The sequence below is a fragment of the Phocoena sinus genome, chromosome 19 (genome assembly GCF_008692025.1).
Source record: "Phocoena sinus isolate mPhoSin1 chromosome 19, mPhoSin1.pri, whole genome shotgun sequence".
NCBI lineage: Eukaryota > Metazoa > Chordata > Mammalia > Artiodactyla > Phocoenidae > Phocoena > Phocoena sinus.
The window spans coordinates 22,251,807-22,277,703 of NC_045781.1; the positions used below are offsets into that span (position 1 = coordinate 22,251,807).

General features: G+C 35.7%; 1 protein-coding gene across 1 annotated transcript in view; it reads right to left on the reverse strand.

Moving 5' to 3' along the window:
- Positions 1 to 607: 607 nt before the first annotated feature.
- The window catches only part of SHCBP1 (SHC binding and spindle associated 1), a 39,623-nt gene continuing 14,333 nt past the window's right edge, over positions 608 to 25,897 (reverse strand). The window contains exons 7-13 of the mRNA XM_032614769.1: positions 25,679 to 25,847; positions 25,219 to 25,339; positions 20,384 to 20,515; positions 19,591 to 19,709; positions 5,528 to 5,614; positions 5,019 to 5,160; positions 608 to 3,461 (exon numbers count right to left, since the gene is read on the reverse strand). Coding sequence (XP_032470660.1) covers positions 3,136 to 3,461; positions 5,019 to 5,160; positions 5,528 to 5,614; positions 19,591 to 19,709; positions 20,384 to 20,515; positions 25,219 to 25,339; positions 25,679 to 25,847 — 1,096 coding nt within the window. The 3' untranslated portion in view covers positions 608 to 3,135. The remainder of the gene's footprint in view (positions 3,462 to 5,018; positions 5,161 to 5,527; positions 5,615 to 19,590; positions 19,710 to 20,383; positions 20,516 to 25,218; positions 25,340 to 25,678; positions 25,848 to 25,897) is intronic.

A 25,897-nucleotide genomic window follows, 5' to 3' on the forward strand; every position in this document is an offset into this window, starting at 1 on the left:
AAATTGATAAACTGGACTTGATCAAAATTTAAACTTCTGCTGCTTAAATGGTACTGTTAAGAAATTAAAACCCAAGCCACAGGCAGAAAGGAAATATTTGCAAAACATATATTTGATTAAAAACTCGCACCCAGAATTTTAAAAAAAAATACACACAAACTTTACAACTCAATACAACAACCTGATTTGGGGGGACTAATATAGGCTAAAGATTTGAATAGACACTTCACCAAAGATATAGAAATGGCAAATAACACATGAAAAGATGCTAAACATCATTAATCATACGAGAAATGAAAATTGAAAACACAGTGAGCTATCACTGCACATCCATTAGAATACTTAAAATTTAAAAGAATGACAATATCAAGTGTTACCAAGGATGTAGAGCAACTAGAATTCTCATACACTGCTGGTAGGAAAGCAAAATGGGATAGACACTTTGGAAGACAATTTGGAACTTTCTAATAAAGTAAAATGTGCACTTACTATACAGCTCAGCAATCCCACTCACAGGTATTTACCACCAGAGAAATAAAAACAATATGTTCAGACAAAAACCTTTACCCAAATATTCTTAGCAACTTTATTCATAATAATCAAATACTACAAACAACCCATGTGGCCCATCAATGGGTGAATGAATACACAATACTCAATATCCACACAATGGAAAACTACTCAGCAATAAAAACAAACTACTACTGACACAGGAAACAACATAGATGTATTTTTAAAGCATTATACTAAGCTTAAGAAGATGGACACAAAAGACTATATAATGAGTCATTCTTTTTATATGTAGTTCTAGAAAAGGCAAAACTATGGTGACTGAAAGCAGATCAGAGGTTGCCAGGGTCCAAGGTTGGGGAGGGGGGGATTGACTGCAAAGAAAAATGAGAACTTTTAAAGATGATAAAAATTTTCAATATTGTGTTTGTGGTAGTAGTTACACAACTATATATATTTGTCAAGACTCAGAATTGTAGACTTAAAATTGATGATTTTTTATTATATCAAAAAAGCTGATAAATGGTAATAAAAAAAGAAAAAAGCAGCTCAATAGCCAAGAAGGTTTTGAAAAATAAGAATGGAATGGAAGTGAGGCTACATTTTCCTCAAGTCACTAGGAGGAAAAACAACTTACTACAATGCAGGATGGCTAGAAAACATTTTTTCTAGTCAAATGTGATTGAGTGCTAGTGAGCTGGATCCTAGTAACAGAATATACATTTAGCTGGAGATTATCAGACAGAAGTTTTTAAGCCAGAGGGTCAACTGTAGGCAAACACGGGAATTCAGCACGATTCCAATTAAGTGGGGAAAAAATGAACTATTCAATAGACAATATCAAGAGAACTTGCTAACGATTTAGAGAAAAAGAGTTCTACACCATATCACACATAAAACCAAATTACAGATGGATTAGAAATGTGAATTTAAACAAGCCTACTTGTACTAGAAGATAATATAAAATATTTTTATAATCTTGTAATAGACAAGCCCTATGTAAACAAGTCACAAGACCCAGAAGAGCAGATTTTACTATACGTTAATACTTAAAACTCAAGTAAATATTTTTTCCATGTCAGTGTTTTCACCTCAACTGTCAAATCCACATCCCTCCAGGGCTCTCTCTATACTCCATGGACTAAGTCATCTGAGATGCTCAACTCTCCCCAATAAGCAAAAGTACTCTATGTGACTTAAATAAGAATACACTAGGCCTATTCACTAATAGTTTATAATTTGAATAAAAATTAATGTAAGATTAGATTTAAACTAAGATAGAAATGAAATCTGAAAAACCATCATCCTATAATAAGGAAAAATAAGTAACTTACCTAGTTACTTGTCATTCTCTTGATACTCTAGCAAGTTACAAGAGAATATACAAAGTCTAAAATCTAAGATAAAAAGGAAATTTAATTGGAAAACCAATTTGATTTTTTAAAGTTGAATAAATGGTTTTTAAATAAGTATTTGGCTCAAGTTGATGCAGAATTAATTAGCATTACTTTTGCAACAGGATTTCAAGAGTAAAAGAAAAATGCCTTTCAATGGTCAAACAAAAAAATCTAACATAAATCCTTCCACATTTAGTAGCATCTGAAAAATAAAATTATAATTTATTCAAATTTAAGAAATGACTTGACTGGGGAAAAATTTTAATACTCTGAAACACTAAAAAGATATCAAAATATTGTATGTATTTCAAAGGATCACACATGCTACACAGGCACTATGGCCCATAATGCAGTTGGAAAAATATACCAAGATTCAATTTATTATTTCATCATTATAATTTTAATCAGTAGGAATTTTAATGTCACATATACTTTTTAAAAACATAAATACTTTTAAAAGCTGTATTTTACAATATGATATCAAGAACACGGAGCTGATACAGGTTGTATAGGTAATCATTTTGACTATGTAAGAAATTTGATCAGAATACTGCTGGTGAAAGAAAAGCACCTTCTTTTTAATCACTCATATTCAGCAGTAGTGAAAATGCTCTATGTATGCATTGGCTCTGAATAACACGTTTCATTTCTGTTTCAAACCTGCTATGCTATTACTGTTTTGATGATTACATAGTTCAACATAAAAAGGCATTCCCACTCAGATTCTCAATAATAAGCCTGATAAGGGAGATAACCTCCCAATCATAAAAGCTTTTAAGACAAGTATTATGCAAATAAAGCATAGATATCAGACTCACTATAACTGGGATTAAAAAGACAACTATAAGAATACTGCACATTGATGCCTATTGCGTTTTTGTGTGCTCATCTTGCATTCCCTGCCTTTCTTCCTCCTCTTTGAAGTGCTAAAGTGTATTTATACTAGAAAGTTATTAATAGACTTAATATGAGAACTATGTGTTTGAAAAAGCAAGACTTTCTAGATAAGAAATCTCGAAATATTTTCTATTTTATGTTTTTATGAGCTTCTTTATAAAAAGAGTGTTTTATGTGCAACACCTGCAGACAAGAAATAAATCTGTTTCACTCAAACCCAATTGAATATATCAGATACAAAATATAGACATGAAGAAAAGTATGATAGCAGCAGTGATTCTTGCAGCATGTGCAAAATCCAATATTTTGCTATCTGTTTACATCACAGTGGTCAGAAGAGAAATGTGCCAAAACTCCCCTTCCCATTCCACTTGAACTGGTTCCCCACAATTGAAACAAACATCTCCTGTGACATTAAGTTGTCATCAGCTTGTGTGATCCCCAGTTCACTCAACCTTTTCTTCTTCAACTGGCCTTTTTGTGTGGAGGCAGCAACTAGTTCATTTACAATTTCACAATTGCCTTCGACTTGCTCAGAAAGGTCAGCTCTTGCGTAAAGCTCCATTTTACCAGTTGCACATTCAATCAGCTCTTCTAGATCCACTCTTTCAGCTACATCTGCCTCTCCACTTGTCTGAACTTTAAATGTTTTATTTTCTGAAGAAACAAACAAATTATAACAAATAGGGTTAAATATACAAACTAATCCAACTAAAACATGTATTTCTACAGTCTATCAGAGCTTTCAAGTTTTTTCTGTTAAGGATTCCAGCTGTCATCTGACTGGACTTCACAAACTCTCTGCCATAAGTATCTCAACAAGCAGGTGTCTTAGTCTTCAAGGTCTCCTGACCCTAATACAAGATTACCAATTTTGAATTTTCTCTTTTTATCCTAGATCTCATCTACGCAACAGACCCCTCCTGGATATTTACTAAGCCCTGTATTAGAAGCTAGATGCAAAGATAAATAAAACTGCTCTTTTCCCTAAAGGAACTCCCAATCTAGCAGCTTTATAAGTGACTGTCTGTGATGGCAGAATTCTAGATGGCCCCGTGATGCAGGGTCATCTGCCACTTGGTGTTACTTTCATAACTGTTAAATGGCAAAAGGACCTTGCAGATGTAATTAAGGTTACTAATCAGTTGATAACTCAGGTATACGTAACCTAATCATATGAACCCTTTAATAGCAATGTTTTCCCTGGCTGGATGAAGAAGAGAAAAGCATAGAGATTCAGAGCATGAAAAAGATTTGAAGCATGAGAGATCTGCTTTGAGGGAGGTCTTCTATTACTGAAATGGAGGGGGTTATGGGGTAAGGACCCAAGAGTGGTCCCTACGAGCTGAGAGCAATCCTCAGCCAACAGCCAACAAAAAAAGTAGAGACCTCTGTCTTATGACCTCAAGGAAATTGATTCTGCCAACAACATAAAGGAATTTGGAAGCAGATTCTCGCCCCAGAGCTTTCAGATAAGGGCCCTGCCCAGCTGATACCTCTTTCACCCTGTGAGACCCTAAGCAGATAACCCAGCCAAGCTCACCATAACTTCTGACCTACAGAACTGTGAGGAGAAAAAGAACTACCAGATAGCTGGAGTGGATCCTGAAGGATGACAAGGACTACTCATCATCCTTTAAACTTTCCTCACCCATGCCAATGCACAATCCTTCTCCATGACTGAGATTTCATAGTAATCTGGGTCATGGCTTGAAATTCATAAACTTCCCACTGTGTTAGATCAGCTTTGCTGCCAAGAAAGACAGCTGACAGGGAGGTATTTACTTTTACAAATAAAAACTAGAGGTGAACTCCATGATCCCCTCCAGTAAAATGCAGCCTTCAACCTGGCACATTCATTTTTCTGCCTCCATCCTTAACAAATGCCAGCAAGAGCCACCATTGCTATCATATGCCCATCCTTATTCTATAAATTTACAGAAAGCCAAGCATGGTAAGAAGGGAACTGCAGGACCACAGAAACCACACATCAAAGGCTTTGACCAGCTGACTAGTTGACCTTGAAAGTTTCTTTCACTCCAATATTCCATAATGTTATAGCTTTATCGAGTTTCTCTATCTCCATGCCTAAGCATATGCTAGTTATCTTTTTTAAAGAGGATAAGAAGATTAAGATCTTTAATCAGAGTTTAATGCTGAAATACAATAAATTAGGTCTGGTTTTTATTTTGAAAATTACTAAATATACCATACCTTCAGTTTCATCTTGGGCATTTTCTTGCAGGTCAGAGAAAATTGTAGGTTTCACCAAGACAACACCATAACCTTCATTATTATGTATGACATTATTCACCATGGTTATTTTGGGAATGTCATAATGTTCATCTAAGAAGTCCTGAGACATTGAAAACAAATATTTTAAGGAACTGTCACATTCAACACTGCCTGCTTTAAAAATCTCACTTTTTTCAGGCTATTCTAAAAATAAAATAGAAAGCTATGCTTATTAATACGTGGTAGCACAATCTGAGCTCTGAGTGACACAGCATTCCTTTGTCATTTCTGCAGATCTACAGATAACAAAGTATTCTCACAAGAGACTTTCAACCACCAACTATTTATATTATTAAAATTTACATACTGTTTATGCTTTTCAAAACCAGAAAACAACAGGAACAACATGGGAATTTAATAAAACATAATTATTTCTTAGGTAAAACCATTCTGACCTTTGGAAAGAGGGTGTCTCAGCAGGTGCTCACCTTAATGAGGATCCCTTCCTTGCAGTGATGGATCCCATTGTCACTCAGGGTGCACTTACTCCCGGGATATATTTCTATACCTGCACCCTACAAGTTACATTTTAAGGTAATGACAATCAGTTTAAAATAGGCAAGACTATAAAAGAAGGTTTGTCACTTCTTAGACTTTAATGCAGTGCAAATACAAAGTATTTTATAGAAAGTTTTATTAGGTATTTCTAATCAACATTTCCATTTGCTTCATTTCCAGCAAGTTGTCTATCATTTATTACTTTCAAATACCACACGCACACACACACACACACACACACACACACACACAAACAATGGCTAAGAGTTTCAACACTTGATTACTATTTCACTCTCTTTCATCTGGGACAAATCAGTTTTCTGATTCTGCCAAAAAAAAGTCAGTTAACAATTATGTTGAAAGATACACTTATTAAAAATGACCATTCTCTCAGAAATACTCAGTTAGTTGGAGAACAGTGTTCAAATCTAGTAAAATATTGTAAAGCTGTAGATAGAAATAAGGCGCTATATTTTTAAAAGCACACCAGTTTAAAAATATCCCAACCTAACTTGAAAATCACTTCCATGAATTAAAATAATTAATGGTCCCCACTACTACACACATGTTAAATTAGTAACCAATTCAAGTGTCCTGTTTATACCTACAGAGTAACCAGAACAATCCATGCATTGCCCAATGCTCTCACATTGTCCCTTGGTACCACATGGTACCAACAAAAAAATTAACAATAATAGGAATGATTTCCTGATGCCATGCTAGGCACTTTAGTAAGTAAAAATGGTTCGGCTCAAACCCCTATGATTATTTAAAAATTCATTTTTGGAATAATTTCATACACAATATCCTAGATGAAGAAGAGTTGCTATTAACCATTTATGACACATCTATTGCATGTATTTTAAGCTGTTTTCCTAGGAATAGGAGTGTGCCATGAGAAAACAAATAAAAAGTAAAAATTTATTATTACTTTCCCCTTTAGGGATTACGTTTTAGTAGTGGGATGGGTTTATGTAGTCGGATGGTCACTACACACAAACCTAACTCTCTGTAGAGTGGTCAAAAGATCTGGGAAATGGGCCTTTGGCTAAGATTTTCAGTTTATAGCTATATACAAAAAAAGATTTAGGGGCAATAACATTAAAAATACATACACAACGAAATAGTTAAAATTAAATATCAAATTATCAGGAATCATGTAAAAAAGAGAAGAATAATTTAAGCCACAGCCACTTAGTAAATGGGACAATCATGTTCAAAGTATGCTATGAAGCTGAACAGATATTCAGTAACTAAAGAGAAAGTGAAGAGGCTGCCACTTCTAAGATAATGGTACAAGTAAAAACCATGGACATCATATATAAAACAAACATAAGATGATTGAAAAGGCAGACCAGCTAGACACCTCAACACCTGAGGAATGACACCAACACACTGGTGTATTTCCTGGGTATTCTTTTTGCCTTATATTCCCAGACATGAAGCTAAAGAAGCTGGCAATCCATAAGTGCCAGACCAGAAATGCCTCCCTAAAAGCTGCTCTCTTTAGCCAAAGAACCAGGCAAGCCTAGAAAACTTTGAAACAGTAACAACTCTATTCTATCCAAACACCACAGGAAAAAAACTGGCCAACCCCCACCCATGCTGGCAAGTGCCAAGGGGAGCCTAGACTTCCACCCTCTTGAGGCTATGACTAGGCACCCCCACACCCACACTGGGATTTTCAGTTAAGGCCAAGGATTTTCATCCCCACCAGCTAGTAACAAGGCCCTCCCACTTGTGGAGACTACATATGGGACCTGCACTTGTATCTCCAACTGATAATAACAAGGTGCCACACCCCTTCTCTACTGGAGTGGTGTCAGAGCAGGCCCAGTGGAGGGTGTAAGAATTTCACCATTGCCGGTAGTAACAAGACCACTGCCATGTGCCAGAGCATCAGTGGAGTCAGTAAGAAGCTGGAATTCTCACCCCAACCCAGCAGTAAGGAGCTTCCCCACTCAACTTGGATGTCAGTGGAGGCCAAATGGGGAACTTGGACTTCTACCTCCACCTGACAGTAACAAGGGTAAGAGAAAACCAGCTAAAATAGAAGATGCAGATTCTCATAGTATAATACAAAACGTCCAGGTTTCAGTGGAAAATCACTTCTCATACCAAGTGCCAAGAAGATATCAAACTTAATAAGATAATCAGTAAAAATCAAAACCAAGATGTCAGAGATGATGGAATTAGCTAACAAGGATTTTAAGGCAGCCAATTGCTTTAATGAGCAATTATGAATATACTTAAATGAAAAATATCAATAGCAGGCTGAACAAGAAAATAGAAAGTCTCATCAAAGAAATAGAAGATAAAAGGACCAAATGGAAATTTCAGAACTGAGAAATACCATAACTGAAATAAAAAGCTCAGTGAATGGGCACAACAGCAGAAAGGTAAGAACAGAGGAAAGAATTAGTGAAACAGAAGACAGAACAATAGAAATTATCCAGTCTGAACAACAGAGAGAAAACAGTCTGAAAAAGAAAAGTGAACCGAACCTCAGGGACCTATGGGACAATAACAAAAGATCCAAAATTTGTGTCATCAGAGTCCTAGAAGAAGAGAGGATGTGTGAAGCTAAAAAAAAATTCAAAGAAGAAATAGCTAAAGATTCCCAAATTTGGCAAGAGACATTAAGCCTACAGACTTAAGAAGCTGAGAAAACCCCAAATGGGATAAGCTCAAAGAAATCCATTTCAAGATACATCATAATTAAACATAAAACTGTCTAATGTGGTCTAATGTGTCTAGAAGTTTGAAAAGGAAATATTGAAGATAATTATATTACAGACAGGGGATGGGAAGGAGACGTTAGCAGTTCACTCAAACTGGTGAGATAACATCAGTAAACTGTGGTAAGTTATACATATAATGCAATACCTAGAGCAACCACTTAAAAAACTATACAAAGAGATATACTCAAAAACAAATGGAATTCTAAAAACTGTTCAGGTAACCTACAGGATGGCAAAAAAATTAAAAAGAAAAACAGAATAGAAAACAAAAAATAAAATGGCAGAATGAAGACTTAACAACAATAATTACACTAAATGTAAGTGGTCTAAATACACCAATTAAATGACAAAGGCTGGCAAAGTGGATTAAAAAACAAGATCCAACTATGTGCTGTCTACAATTCACTTCAAACAGAACAATAAAGACAGGATGAAAATAAAAGTATGGAAAAAGATATACCATGCAGGGACTTTCCTGCTGGTCCAGTGGGTAAGACTTCACCTTCCAATGCAGGGGGTGTGGGTTCGATCCCTGGTCAGGGAGCTAAGATCCCACATGCCTCGCGGCCAAAAAACCAAAACATAAAATAGAAGCAATATTGTAACAAATTCGATAAGGACTTAAAAAATGATCCACATCCAAAAAATCTTGAAAAAAATAGATATACCGTGCAAACTTTAATCAAAGGAAAGCAGGTGTGGCTCTATCAATATCAGATAAAGTAGAATTCAAAGCAAAAGAAATTACCAAAGATAGACAGTAACATTATATAATGATAAATAGGTTGGTTCACCAAAAAAAAAAAGAAGCAATACCAAATGGATATGCACCAAATAACAGAACTACAAAATATGTGTAGCAAAAACTAATAGGACTGAAAGGAGAAAGACAAATCCTAAATTATAGTAAGAGACTTTAACAATCCATCTCTCAAAAATTGAAACAACTAGACAGAAAATCAGAAAGAATATAGAAGAACTCAAAAACATTATCAACCAACCCAATCTAGTTGACATTTATACTCAATAACAGCAAAATACACATTTCCTTTCAAGGGCCTATGGAACATATACCAAGACAGACCATATCCTGTGCCATCAAAACAAACCTCAACAAAATTTTAAAAACTGAAGTCATACAGTGTGTTTTTTGACCACAATGGAATCAAACTAGAAATCAACAACAAAAGATAATAGTAAAACTCCAAATACTTGGAAGCAAAATAGCACACTTCTAAATACTGCATGGGTCAAAAATGAAAATACAACCTATCAAAATTTGCTAAATCAGTGCCAAGAGGGAAATTTATAGCATTAAAAGCATACATCTGAAAAGAGAAAAGTCTCAAATCAACAATCTAAGCTCTCACCCAAAGAACCTAGAGAAAGAGCAAAATAAACCCAGTGTAAACAGAAGGAAGGAAATAATAAAGACAAGAGCAAAAATAAATAAAATTGAAAACAGAATAGTGAAAATCAATGAAACAGAGTTGGCACTTTGAAAACACTTCAATGAAACTGACAAACCTTCAGCAAGATTCGCAAGGAAAAAAGGAAAAAAAGAGAGAGAGAGGCTACACAAACTACTAATATCAAGAATGAAACAGGGGATATCACCACAGGCCCTGCAAACATCTAAAGAATCAGGGAACACCACAAACAGCTCTATACATTTGACAACTTAGAAGAAGAAATGGTCCACCTGAATCCCCAGGCTGGTGTGAGGCCTAAGAGGATGGGGGGCGGGGTGTGCAAGCAACACCCCTGCATGCAACATGGTGCATGTAGCAGGTGTGCCAGGAGCCTGCTGCCATCACTGTCAAATAGGAAAGCCCTTCACCACTGACTGGGTCCTGGTCACAAGGGCTCTATACCCTATGAGTGCATCCATTAATTCACCCAACATGAAATAAGTCATTGAATAGCCCTATAATTATTAAGGAAATTTAATCCATAATTTTTAAACTCCCAAAAAAGAAATCTCCAGGCCCAGATGATTTCACTGGAGAAATCTACCAAACGCTTAAAGAAGAATTAACACCAATTCTATACAATCACTTCCAGAAAACAGAAGAGGGAATACTTCCAAATTCATTTCATGAAGCTAGCATTACTCTGATAACAAAACCAGACAAAGACAGTACAAATAAGGAAAACTTCAGACCAATATCTCTCATGAATATAGACATATAAATTCCTAAGAAAATATTAGCAAATACAATTCAGCAATATATAAAGAATTATATACTATGACCAAATGAGGCTTATTCCAGGGATGCAAGGATGGTTCAAAATTTGAAAATCAATCACTTGTAATCCACCAAAAATTGATGCAGGAAAAAAGCATCTGACAAAAGCCGAAACAAATTTATTATAAAAATTCTCAGAAAACAGAAATAAAGGAGAACTTCCTTAGTTTGATAAAGAATATTTACAAAAAACCTACAGTTAACCTTTTACCGGTGGCAAATATGGCAAAGTAGGAAGACCCTGAGAACCTCCCCCAACAGGCACACCAAAATTAAACTATTTACCAGAGTGACTATCAATGAGAACAACCTGATGACTAGCAGAAAATATTTCCCACAATTAAAGTTATAAAGAAGGAACTGCAATGAGACAGATATAGGAGGGGCAGACACCCAGTACAGTCAAGACCTATACCCCCAGGGTAGGCAACCCACAAACAGGAATTAGGCAAAATGAGGTGACAGAGGATCATGTTCCAATAGAAGGAACAAGATAAAAACCCCACAAGAACTAAGTGAAGTGGTGATAGACAATCCACCTGATAAAGAGTTCAAGGTAATGCTCAAAAGATGATCAAAGAACTCTGGAGAAACCTGGATGAGCATAAAGAGAAGTTTAACAAAGACTTAGAAAATATAAAGAAGAACCAAACAGAGATGAAATACAATAACTGAACTGAAAAATACACTAGAAGAAATCAATAGTAGATTAAATGATACAGAGGAACAAATCAGCTAGCTGAAAGACAGAGAGGTAGAAATCACTGAAGCTGAACACAGAAAAAGAATAAAAAGAAATGAGGACAGTTTAAGTGGCCTGTAGGACAACATTCACATTATAAGAATCCCAGAAGGAGAACAAAGAGAGAAAGGCATAGAGAACATGCTTGAAGACATAAAAGCTGAAAATTTCCCTAACCTGGGAAACAGAAATCCAGGTCCAGGAAGCAGAGAGAGTCCCAAATAGGATCAAACCAAAGAGGGACCATATCAAGACACATTATAATTAAAATGGCAAAAATTAAATATAAATAGAATATTAAAAACAGCAAGGGAAGAGCATCAACTTATGTACAAGGGAACTCCCATAAGGCTATCAGCTGACTTTTCAGCAGAAACTCTGAAAGCCAAAGGGTACAATATATTTAAAGTGATAAAAGGGAAAAACCTAAAATCAAGAATACTCCACCTGTGTAAAATAATCTGAAAAAATATACAGATATAAAAATGAATCATTTTGCTGTATAGCTGAAACTAACAAGGTATCATATATCAACTATACTTCAATAATCAAAAAAGAAGAAATCCTGATATCAGACAGCAGCTAATGAAAGGCCAGAATACTTCATGGTCCACCCAAAAGAAGAGAAAGGCAACAGGGATGGCCAGGGACAGATCAAGACACTCCTGGACTGGAACGTGGTGGGAAGGAAGACACCCTGTAGGGACAGTGAGGATAGAGAGGGTCAAGGAGAAAGCTGGAGCCCAAAGGATGCTTCCCACCATCCTGGCTACATCATTCCCTTCTTACTGAGATACAACTCACATACCATGCAATTCACCCACTTAAGTTTAATGTACCATTCAATGGTTTTTAGTATATTCAGAGTTGTGTAACCATTACCACAGTCAATGTTAAAACATTTTCATCAACTTAGAAAGAGACCCTGTATCCTTCAGTTATTACCCCAATCCCCTCTTCCCCACCTTACTCCCAGCCCTAGGCAATCACTACTCTACTTTCTATCCATATAGATGTGGCTGTCCTGGACATTTCACATAAAATGAATTATACAATATGTTGGAAAAAAAAAAGAATACTTTAACTGGCAAGGCTTTCATTCAGATTTGATGGAGAGATCAAAAGTTTTATAGACAGCAAAAGCTAAAAGCATTCAGCACCACCAAGCCAGTTTTGCAAGAAATGTCAAAGGAAATTCTCTAAGCAAAAAAGAAAAGGCCACAACTAGAAACATGAAAATTATGAAAAGAAGAAGCTCATTGATAAAGACAATTATATAGTAAAGGTAGTAAATCAACCATGTACAAAGCTAGTAGGAAGATTAAAAGAAAAAAATAGTAAAATCATCTATATCTGCAATAAGTAGTTAAGGGATATACAAAACAAAAAGATGTAAAATATGATGTCAAAAAAACAGTAACTGTAGGGGGAGGGGAGTTAAAATGTGTTTGAAATTCGGAGACCAGCAACTTAAAATAATCACACATACATAAAGATTGCTATATGTAACTCTCATGATAACCACAAATCAAAAATCTATAATAGATACACACACAAAAAAGAGAAAGGAATCCAAACATAACACTAAAGATAGTCACCAAATCACAAGGGAAGAGAACAAAAGAAAAGAAAGGAACAATAAAGAACTGCAAAAACAACCCCCAAACAACTAACAAAATCACAATAAGTACATATCTATCAATAACTACTTTAAATGTAAATGGACTAAACATTCCAATTAAAAGACATAGAGTGGTTGAATAGATACAAAAACAAGACCCGTATATATACTGCCTATAGGAAACTCACTTCAGATCTAAAGACACACAGACTGAAAGTGAGGGAATGAAAAAAGGTACTCCATGCAAATGTAAATGAAAAGAAAGCTGGGATAGCAATACTTATATCAGACGAAATAGACTTTAAAACAAAAACTGTAATAAGAGACAACAAAGGACATTATATAAAGATAAAGGGATAGATCCAACAAGGAGATAATTCAATTGTAAATATGTAAGCACTGACACATTTGGAGAATTTAAAGTAAGAAATTGACAGTAACACAATAATAGTAGGGTACTTAACACCCCATCAATGGATACATCATCCAGACAGAAAATCAATAAGGAAACACTGGTCAGATGGACTTAATAGATACATAGAGAACATTCCATCCAAAAGCAGCAGAAAACACATTCTTTTCAACTGCACATGGACAATTCTACAGGCCACAAAACAAATCTCAAAAATTTAGAAGACTGAAATCCTATCAAGCATCTTCTCTGATCACAATGGTATGAGACTAGAAATCAACTACAAGAAAAAAAATGCAAAAAACACAAACATGTAGAGGCTAAACAATATGCTACTAAACAAACAATGAGTCACTGAAGAAATCAAAGAAATAAAAAAATACCTAGAGACAGATGAAAATAGAAACACAATGATCCAAAATCTATGGGATGCAGCAAAAACAATTCCAAGAGGGAAGTTTATAGTGATACAAACCTACCTCAGAAAACAAGAAAAAATCTGAAATAAACAATAACCTTAAACCTAAAGGAACTAGAAAAAAACAAAATTCAAAGTTAGGACAAGGAAATAAATAATAAAGATCAGAGCACAAATAAATGAAATAGAGACTAAAATGCAATAGAAAAGATCAATGTAATTAAGAGCTCGTTCGTTGAAAAGATAAACAAAATTGATGAACCTTTAGCCAGACTCACAAAGAAAAAAGAAAGCCCAAATAAAATCAGAAATGAAAGAGGACAAGTTACAACTGACACCACAGAAATACAAAGGACCACATAAGACTACAAGGAACAATTATATGGCAATAAGATAGACAACCTAGAAAAAATGGATAAAACCCTAGAAGTGTAGTCTCCCAAGACCAAAACAGGAATAAATAGAAAATACGAATAGATCAATTACCAGTAATGAAATTAAATCAGTAATAAAAGAGCTCCCAACAAACGAAAGTCCAGGACCAGACAGCTTCACAGGTGAATTCTACCAAACATTTAAAGAAGAGTTAACACCTATCCTTCCTAAACTATCCCAAAAAATTGAAGAGGCACACTCAGAAACTTATTCTATGAGGCCAGCATCACCTTGATATCAGAATCAGAATAAGATACCACAAAAAAACAAAAAAAATTACAGGCCAATATTCTTGACAGTCATAGATGCAAAAATCCTCAAAAAAATATTAGCAAACAGAATCCAATGATACATTAAAAGGATCATACACCATGATTAAGTGGGATTAATCTCAGGGATACAAGGATAGCTCAATATCCACAAATTAATCAACATGATACAACACATTAACAAATGAAAGAATAAAAAATCATTTGATCATCTCAGTTGATGCAGAGAAAACTTTGGACAAAATTCAATATCCATTTATGATAAAAACTCTCAACAAAGTGTCCATTGGTGGAATATACCTTAATATAATGAATGACATATATGGCAAGCCCACAGCTAACACCATACTCAGTGGTGAAAAGCTGAAAGCATTTTCTCTAAGATCAGGAAAACATGACTAGGATGCCCACTCTTGCCATTTTTATTCATCATAGTATTGAAAGTCTTAGCCCCAGCAATCAGACAAGAAATAAAAGAAATCCAAATTGGAAAAGAAGAAGTAAAACCATCACTGTTTTCAGATGACATGATACTATCCATAGAAAATCCTATAGATGCCACCGAAAAACTACTAGAACTCATCAATGAATTTGGTAAAATTGCAGGATACAAAATTAACATACAGAAATCTGTTACATTTCCATACAGTAACAACTATCAGAAAGAGAAATTAAGAAAACTATCCCATTTACAATCACATCAAAAAGAATACCTAGGAATAAATCTAACTAAGGAGGTGAAAGACCTATATTTATGGAACTTCCCTGGTGGTCCAGTGGTCAAGACTCTACGCGTCCACTGCAAGGGGCATGGATTCAATCCCTGGTCAGGGAACTAAGATCCTGCATGATGCATAGCGCAGCCAACAAAAAAAAAAAAAAAAAAAAAGACCTATACTTAGAAAACTTAAAAAACTGATAAAAGAAATTGAAGATGACACAAACAGATGGAAAGATATACTGTGCTCATGGATTGGAAGAATACTTTTAAAATGATCATACTACTCAAGGCACTCTACAGATTCAAAGCAATTCCTATCAAAATACCAATGGCGTTTTCCACAGAACTAGAATAATTCTAAAATTTGTATGGAAAAACAAAGGACCCCAAATAGCCAAAACAATCTTGAGAAAGAACAACAAAACAAGCTCCCTGACCTCAAACTATACTACAAAGCTACAGTGATCAAAACAGTATGGTACTGGCACAACAGACACATAGATCAATGGTACAAATAGAGAGACCATAAATGAACCCCACCATCTGAACAATTAATCTACAATAAAAAGAGGCAAGAATATACAATGGAGAAAAGATAGCCTCTTTAACAGATGGTGTTGGGAGAACTGGACATCTACACACAAAAGAATCAAACTAGACTACTTCTGGAAGAAAACAATGCCAGTGCCCTCTTTTTACATTGGTCTGAGCAATATTTTTTAGATATGTCTCCTAAGGCAAGGGAAAAAGCAAAAATAAAGAAATGGGACTACATCAAACTGAAAAGCTTTTGCATAGCAAAGGAAATTATCAAGAAAACAAAAAGGCTGCCTACTGAATGGGAGAAGATATTTGCTAACAATATATCAGATAAGGGGTTAATATCCAAAATATACAAAGAACTCATACAGCTCAACATAAAAACAAAACAAAACAACCGGATTAAAAAATGGATCCTAATAAGACATTTTACCAAAGAAGACATAGAGATGGTCAACATGCACATGAAAAGGTGCTCAGCATAACTAATCAACAGGGAAATGCAAATCAAAATCACAATCAGATATCACCTCACACCTGTTAGAATGGCTATTAACAAAAAGACAATAAGCAGTAAGTGTTGCAAGGATGTGGAGAAAAGGAAATTGTAGTACACCGTTGGTAGGAATGTAAGTTGGTGCAGCCACTATGGAAAACAGTAAGGAGAGTCCTCTATAAATTAAAAACAGAACTACCATACAATCCAGCAATTCCATACCTGGGTATTTATATGAGAATACGAAAACACTAATTCAAAAAAATATACGTACCTCAAAAAAATGTATGTTCGTTTCAGCATTATTTACAATAGCCAAGATATGGAAGCAACCTAAGTGCCTAACAACAGATGAATGGATAAAGAAGATGTAGTGTCACACACACACACAAATGGAATATTACTTGGCCATAAAAAAGAATGAAATCTTGCCATTTGCGACGACTAAGATAGACCTAGACAGTATTATGCGAAGTGAAATAAGTTAGACAGAGAAAGACAAATAGTGTATGATTTCACTTATATGTAGAATCTAAAAAACAAAACAAACGAACAAACAAAACAGAAACAAAGTCATATATGCAGAGAACAAACAGGTGGTTGCCAGAGGGAAGAGCGGATGGGGAATTAAAAAAAAGGTAATGATGTGAGGTAATGAATGCTTGACTGTGATGATCATTTCATAATGTATATTTATATGAAATCATCACATTGGACACCTTAAATATATAAAGTTTCTGTCAATTACACCTCAATAAAGCTGAAAAAGGATTTTTTTTTAATTCTTAAAAAAGCAAAAAACACCTTATACTTAACAGTACAATACTGAATACAGTCCCCCAATATCAAGACCAAGGTAAGGATATCTACTCTCACCACTCTTATTCAACACAAACGCTGGAAGTTCTAGTCAGTGCCATAAGGCAAGAAAAGGAAACCAAAGGTAAACAGACTGTCTCTATTTGTAGATGACATGACTGTCTACATAGAAAAATCCCATGAAATCTATAAAAACACTCCTAGAACTAATAAGAAGGTTCAGCAAGGTCACAGAATATAAACAAACATACAAAAATCAACTGTATCTCAATATACTAGCAATAAGCACAATAAATTAAAAATATAATATCACTTACAATGAAATGTTTAGGTACAAATCCACAAAAACATATATAAGACTTGTACGTTGAAACTACACAATGCTGATGAAAAAAATCAAAGATCTAAATAAATGGAGAGACATACCATGTTCACAGATTGGAAGACTCAACGTAAAAAAAGATGTCCATTCTCCCCAAATTGATATATAGGTTTATTGAAAGTCCTATTAAAATCTTAGCAAGACTTTTTGTAGATACGAACAAGATATTTCTAGAATTTATATTGAAAGGCAAAGGAACTAGAATAGCTGAAACAATTAAAAAAAAAGACAAGTGAGAGTGGGAGGAATTATTCTACCAGAGAACCCAGAAATTGGCCCACAAAAACATACCCAAATTATTTCTGATAAAAATACAAAAACAGGGCTTCCCTGGTGGCGCAGTGGTTGGGAGTCTGCCTGCCGATGCAGGGGACACGGGTTCGTGCCCCTGTCCAGGAGGATCCCACATGCCGCGGAGCGGCTGGGCCCGTCGGTCATGGCCGCTGGGCCTGTGCGTCCGGGGCCTGTGCTCTGCAGCAGGAGAGGCCACAGCAGTGAGAGGCCCACGTACCGCAAAAAAAAAAAAAAAACTATAAAAATACAAAACCAATTTATTTAAGGATAGACTTTTCAAGAAATGGTGCAGTTACCACTGGACATCCATAAGCAAATAAATGAACTTTGACCTAAAACTCACCTTATACCAAAATTAACTCAAAAATGGTTCATGACCTTAAATGTAAAATGTAAACGATATAACTGGAAAAAAAAAAAAAAAAAAAAGGAGAAAATCTTTGCACCCTAGGGTTAGACAAAGAATTCTTACACATAAAAGGAAAAATTGATAAATTGGGCTTCATCAAATTTTAAAACTTTGCTCTGCAAAAGCCCATGTGAAAATGATGAAAAAACAAGCTACAAACTAGCATAAGATATCTGTAAATGACATACCCAATTAGGGATTCATATCTAGAATTTATAAAGAACTCTTAAAACTCTATAGTAAAAAAGAACAAACAATCCAATTAGAAAATGGACAAAAGTCATGAATACACATTTCACTGAAGATAAGGATGGCAAATAAGCATATGAAAAATGTTCAACATCATTAACCACTAGGGAAATGCAAATTAAAACCACACACCTATCAGAATGGCTAAAATTAAAAAGTAGTGAAAATACCAAGTGCTGCTTAGGATATGGAGAAACTGGATCACTCAAACATTGCTAGTGGGAATGTAAACTGGTGCAACTACTCTGGAAAAGTTTGGCAGTTTCTTAAAGAAAGTAAGCATGCAACTAACCACGTGCCCTGCAACTGCATTCCTAGGCATTTACCCCAGAGAAATGAAAACGATGTTTGCACAAAAACCTGTACACCAATGTTTATAGCAGTTTTATTTACAAAAGCCAAAAACTGGAAACAATCCAGATGTCCTTCAACAAGTGAACAGTTAAACTGTGGAACAACCATACATGGAATACTACTTAGCAGTAAAAAAGAACAACCTATTGATACGTGCAACAACCTGGGTGAAGCTCCAGAGAACTGTGCTGAGTGAAAAAAGCCAATTCCAAAAGGTTGTATATTGTATGATTCTATTTATATAACATTCTTGAAATGATGAAATAACAGAAATGGAGAACAGATTAGCGTTTGCCTGTGATTAATGAGGTCAGAAGGAGAGGCACCTAGATATGGCTTTAAAGGGCAACATGGAGGATCCTTGTAGTGATGGAAATATTCAACTTGACTGAATCAATCTTATCCTGGTTGTGATACTGTACTATAGTTTTGGAAGATGTTACAATTAGAGGAAACTGGTAAAGGATACACATACAGACTACCTCTGTATTACTTCTTACAACAGAATGTGAATCTACAATCTCAAAGTAAAAATTTAATTTAAAAAAATCAACCCAGCCTCAGTTGCTACAACATCGTTTACATAGTTACAACTTAAAGGGTCTAACCTCTTTTAAAGGTATGACAGAGAAACTGTGAGATTTATTATTTTTTTCCTAATCTCTGTTTTGAAAATGCTAAATAAGAAGAATTTTATACAGTTGAGTCTCGCTGACTTAGCACACGGAAGTATCTGAACTTCTTTGAAGAAAGAGAACAGGAGTATGCATTTACATCTTGTCCCAGGACATTTTATTTACTTATTTAGAACTTAAACTACTTCCCATAAGAGATTATCATACCTTGGCACCATATAAATCTGAGTTCTTCATTAAAAATTCTGCTGATGTTCGTACTGTGACTCCTGTAGTTTCACACTGCAAAACACAGTTTTCCAATGTAGTCTTGCCACGGTGAATAACTATGATGAAAACATGCAATCAAATACTTTAAGTAATGTGTCTTTTCCAATAATAGAAATGGCCTAGAGCTGATATTAGATACAGTCTAAATATTTCTCATTTAAACTCTGTTACTGGAATTATGAATTCATAATTTATAAAACAATGACTATTTTGAGTTATTTTCTATTGATAAAATCTAAAAGCAGCATTCTTAAAAAAGAATGACTTGCCCTCAGAAATGCAAAATCAAGTTAAAAAACACTTCTCATTACAAAAAAAATATCAGAAAGTAACTTTCATGACTATCTTAGAAGAGAGAAGAAAAGGAGGCCCAATTCAAAATAAGGGATACAAATCCCAGGAAATAAATACTATCACAATGTGAAGATAGCTGGTTTGAGTCCAGGGCTAAATCAAATACAAAGAACACAGACCACAATACTGGAATGTTTTAAAAGAAAAAAAATGATCACACAGAAACAAATATTAAACTAACAAATTTTCAAGAATACATTGAACTATTTTTCACTTTAGAGTAAGCTTCCTCAGTTGTCAAGCTATGTACATAAATAATTAATCCGCCTTGCATACTACTCAAGAGTGGTATTTTATTAAATTCTATCTTCCAGGGAAAGTACAGTTTTCCTTCAAAGTCTGGAACAAATAATAAATGAAATATTCAGATATTTACTTAAGATTCCTTCCACAGCATCATGCTGAACAAATTTTATGCTTGAGATTTTAATATCCGCACCCGTACAATCCACAAAAGTGTCTCCTTTGCCTCTCTTTTCTATCACAATATCATCTGGTAGACCATATCCTAAGGAAAAGAGCAAGAACATTTAAGATAGGTGAGGGGAAATGTCTAAACACAAAATTTCTATGATAGATTCCTCTATTTCAAATGACTCCAAATGATATCTGAGACCAGTTAATCCAGTTACATTTAAATAAAATCTAATTATCTCTCCACATATCTTGCTTAATTTTTACAAAGGTGTACAATTTTTAATAATAACTCCTCAATTTGCTTGCATATGAGGAAGACTACCCCCTATCAACCATCTCATACCAGTTTCAGCACTAAAGTCACTTACAAAACTGCTATTAAAAAAAACTAACAGAATGGCCATCATCAAAAAATCTATAAACAATAAATGCTGGAGAGGGTGTGGAGAAAAATGAACACTCTTGCACTGCTGGTGGGAATGTAAATTGATACAGCCACTATGGAGAACAGTATGGAAGTTCCTTAAAAAACTAAAAATAGAACTACCATATGACCTAGCAATCCCATTACTGGGCATATACCCTGAGAAAACCATAATTCAAAAAGAGTCATGTACCGCAACGTTCATTGCAGCACTATTTACAATAGCCAGGACATGGAAGCAACCTAAGTGTCCACTGACAGATGAATGGATAAAGATGTGGCACATATATATAATGGACTATTACTCAGCCATAAAAAGAAACGAAATTGAGTCATTTGTAGTGAGGTGTATGGACCTAGAGTCTGTCATACAGAGTGAAGTAAGTCAGAAAGAGAAAAACAAATATGGATGCTAACACATATATATGAAATCTAAAAAAAAAAAACAAAGCTTCTGAAGAACCCAGGGGCAGGACAGAAATAAAGATGCAGACATAGAGGATGGACTTGAGGACATGGGGAGGAGGGGGAAGGGTAAGCTGGGACCAAGTGAGAGAGTGGCATGGACATATATACACTACCAAATGTAAAATCGATAGTTAGTGGGAAGCAGCTGCATAGCACAGAGACATCAGCTCGGTGCTTTGTGACCACCTAGAGGGGTGGGACAGGGAGGGTGGGAGGGAGATGCAAGAGGGAGGAGATATGGGGATATATGTACACATATAGCTGATTCACTTTGTTATAAAGCAGAAACTAACACACCATTGTAGAGCAATTATACTCCAATAAAGATGTTAAAAAATAATAATAAATAAATAAGTTTAAAAAAATAGTAATAATCTAAGTACTCACAGCTGGGTCAGAGGGCTTTGAAGCGTTTAGCCCTACAAGTTTTTTATTTCCCAACTCTAAGATTCTATTATTCTATTGTAATTAGGTTTGAAAAAGCCTAGGCATTTCTCAAGATTTTCTAAATTTTATATTCTCTTAAACAGATTGACAAAATCTGACAAACTGACTTAGAACAGTTTTAGCTATTGGAAAGATAGGTCTACCTTGTTAACCAATAAAAAACTTTGTTCTCTACAAATCTTTTTTTTTTTTTAACATCTTTATTGGGGTATAATTGCTTTACAATGGTGTGTTAGTTTCTGCTTTATAACAAAGTGAATCAATTATACATATACATATGTTCCCATATCTCTTCCCTCTTGCGTCTCCCTCCCTCCCACCCTCCCTATCCCACCCTCCCTATCCCACCCCTCCAGGCGGTCACAAAGCACGGAGCCGATATCCGTGTGCCATGCGGCTGCTTCCCACTAGCTATCTACCTTACGTTTGTTAGTGTATATATGTCCACGCCTCTCAATCGCCCTGTCACAGCTCACCCTTCCCCCTCCCCATATCCTCAAGTCCGTTCTCCAGTAGGTCTGTGTCTTTATTCCTGTCTTACCCCTAGGTTCTTCGTGACATTTTTTTTTCTTAAATTCCATATATATGTGTTAGCATACGGTATTTGTCTTTGTCTTTCTGACTTACTTCACTCTGTATGACAGACTCTAGGTCTATCCACCTCATTACAAATAGCTCAATTTCGTTTCTTTTTATGGCTGAGTAATATTCCGTTGTATATATGTGCCACATCTTCTTTATCCATTCATCCGATGATGGGCACTTAGGTTGTTTCCATGTCCTGGCTATTGTAAATAGAGCTGCAATGAACATTTTGGTACATGACTCTTCTTGAATTATGGTTTTCTCAGGGTATATGCCCAGTAGTGGGATCTACAAATCTTAATCAAACGAATAATACAGGTCAGACCTCTGAATGGGTTTATGAAAAACTGGAGTATCAGAAAACTAGAAAACCCTGCCTGACTTTTATCATAAAACAGAATCACATAGACAAAGCTTTAAGAAATAACTCTCACTGTCTAAAGTTGAGTCTTTGCTTGAGTAAATGAAAGCAGTGACAACATTAAACAGGCAAAGTCACTAAAGTTTTCTACACTTGAAGAGTACAGACAAGCCTTTGGGGACACTAGAGAATGCAAGAGGACTCCACACACAGGAATGCTACCAGTGGTGGATTCTGGATGATTAGATTGTGAGTAAATTTCTTTCCCGATTCTTTTTTTTTTTTTTTAATTTATATATTTATTTTTGGCTGCATTGGGTCTTCATTGCTGCGCATGGGCTTTCTCTAGTTGAGGCGAGCGGGGTCTACTCTTCGTTGTGGTGCACGGGCTTCTCACTGCGGTGGCCTCTCTTGTTGAAGAGCACGGGCTGTAGGTGCGTGGGCTTCAGTAGTTGCGGCACACGGGCTCAGTAGCTGTGGCTTGCAGGCCCTAGAGCGCAGGCTCAGTAGTTGTGGTGCATGGTCTTAGTTGCACCATGGTATGTGGGATCTTCCCGGACCAGGGATTGAACCCATGTCCCCTGCATTGGCAGGCGGATTCTTAACCACTGCACCACCAGGAAAGTCCTTCCCTGATTCTTTTTATGTGTCTACCTGTACTTTGCACATTTTTATAATAGCTATGGCTTTCTATCATGTGAAAAATTAAAAATATAAAAAGGATGGCCATATTACATTATATAAACAAGTTATTACATAAACAAGTTACATAATCTTAGCAGTTTAAAACACAAAGCCCTCGCCTAACTGAATGGATTTTCTAAACAAGAAAGAAAAATCCTATTATAAGTACTGTTAATAACCTGCAAATAGCAGATACTCGATATATATCTCTTGTTGTAAGTGTCAGCTATAGATCAGAAAAGCTATCAGATAAGCTTTAATCTTACTCGTGAACAAGTACTCCATATATTCAGACTAGAGATATCATCTGATTCCCCAAATTCTCAGAAATGCCCTCTGTTCATAAATTTACAGTCATTCTTACACTTAACTATCAGAATTCTATGTTTATTTATGACATGTTGGCAATCACATTATAATTTCCTCAACAATCTAGGAAGAATGCTTATCCACCATATAATCTGTAATAGCAATGCTGTTTGCACTATGCCAAAAAAATGAAGTGTTTTTATTGCAGTGCTTTATCCTGCAGATGTTTATAAACACACATCTATTATATATCAAATACTGGAGAGGAAAAAGAACAAAAATTACACACATAAAACAAAAAAGGGGATGAGGTGGTGTACTAGTGAACAGCAGGAAATTAAATTCCCAGCCTTGCTTCCATTAAGAACTCTCGAAAAGAAAAAATTAAAGAACATAGCTTAAGCAGTTTGTGAACAGCTGCTCCAGTCCCAAAATGATATATGATTTTTTGCATGACAAGCTTTATTGCTAACTTGAAGCTCTTCTGGTAAATAGTTGAACAGGTGCATCTAAATTTGACACGCTATGCAAATACAAAGGACCAAGGTGAACTACTGTAAAGTAACCTAAATTTAGGAATCACTCTAAATGTACAATAAGATTTCAACTCCTAAAAAGTTATTTTTAGGACTTCCCTGGTGGTGCAGTGGTTAAGAATCCGCCTGCCAATGCAGGGGACATGGGTTTGATCCCTGGTCTGGGAAGATCCCACATGCCACGGAGCAATTAAGCCCGAGCGCCACAACTACTGAGGCTGAGCTCTGGAGTTCACGAGCCACAACTACTGAGCACACCTACCACAACTGTTGAAGCCCATGCGCCTAGAGTCCGTGCTGCACAAGAGAAGCCACTGCAATGAGAAGCCCTCGCACGGCAACGAAGAGTAGCCCCCGCTCACCACAACTAGAGAAAGCCCGCGCCCAGCAACGAAGACCCAACACGCAGCCAAAAATTAAATAAATAAATAAAGTTATTTTTAAAAGACTCTTTCAACATTAATGTTCTCAAAAGTACACTTTAGAATTTGTGACATTCAACAAGCTTTTAAAGAATTAAGATAAAGATTTTGCATCTAATTTCAAGTTGTACCTATACCTTTCACAAAAGTAAGCTAAATTTAAAAAAAAAAAAGCACCAATATGTCCACAACGTATATGAAATAAGAGGAAGCAACAAATTAAAAAATATTGCTTGGAATATTTTTTTTAATTCTAATAATGAATTTCCTTTTTACCAACCACCTATAATCTGGAATTATACTTCTTCCTAATGGTCTTTTTTTCTCTATGTTTTTGTCTTCCCAACATTTATAATGCCACAAAGAATCACACCTCATGTTGCTCAAACACTGAGTCAATAACCTGTACACTCCAAAAACCCTTAATGTTTCAAGGCAACTCATTTGAAATCAAATAGGTCGAAATCAAATTCTTGGAGCTTCAACAAGACCAGTGATTTACTGTTATCTTAAGCGTATCATGCACGAGAGTTTGGTTGTATGATCTTCCATACTCACCTTCTAACTCAATGGAGTCAGCGATGGAGAACGTACCATGTACCACGTAACGGCCAGGACAAACAATAACAGTGTCGCCCTCATAGCAGGCATTTATAGCAGACAACGGATCACTATGGAACTAGAAAACAACAACATATTGCAAATATATACCCCTCAAATGCAACCTGAGTATTACTCCAGGTGCCTTCATGTTTCATTTTCAAAAGGGAGCCAAAACTGCGTATGTAGGTATCTCCCTTGCTACTGCACTGTGCTCAGTGCCTCCTTTGCTACTGCACTGAGCTCAGTGCATGGTTGATAACTGACTAATACTGCAGAAAGGCGGTGCTCTCACTGCTTTCCATTTCACAGAAAACCAGCTCTGGGAAACTCCTAAAGACTGTTTGTAGAATTCAGGAAAGCCTGGGGTGAATCTGAAGAAAAAAAAGCCACCTGGAGCAAGAAACTCTCCTTTTACCTGAATTTCTATTTCTTCCTTACAAGGCTCTGGACAAAGCTTATCCCTGACCAGGGACTGCAGCAGACCAGTCGTCATGGTGGAGGAGACCACATGGGTGACCTTCTGGCCACTGGGACGGATGCCTTTTGCTTGTATATTAGAATTCTTCTGATAACCAAACACATATCTTAAAGAAACCAAACAGACCTGTCAGTTCTCAGTAACATAGCTGGTTAG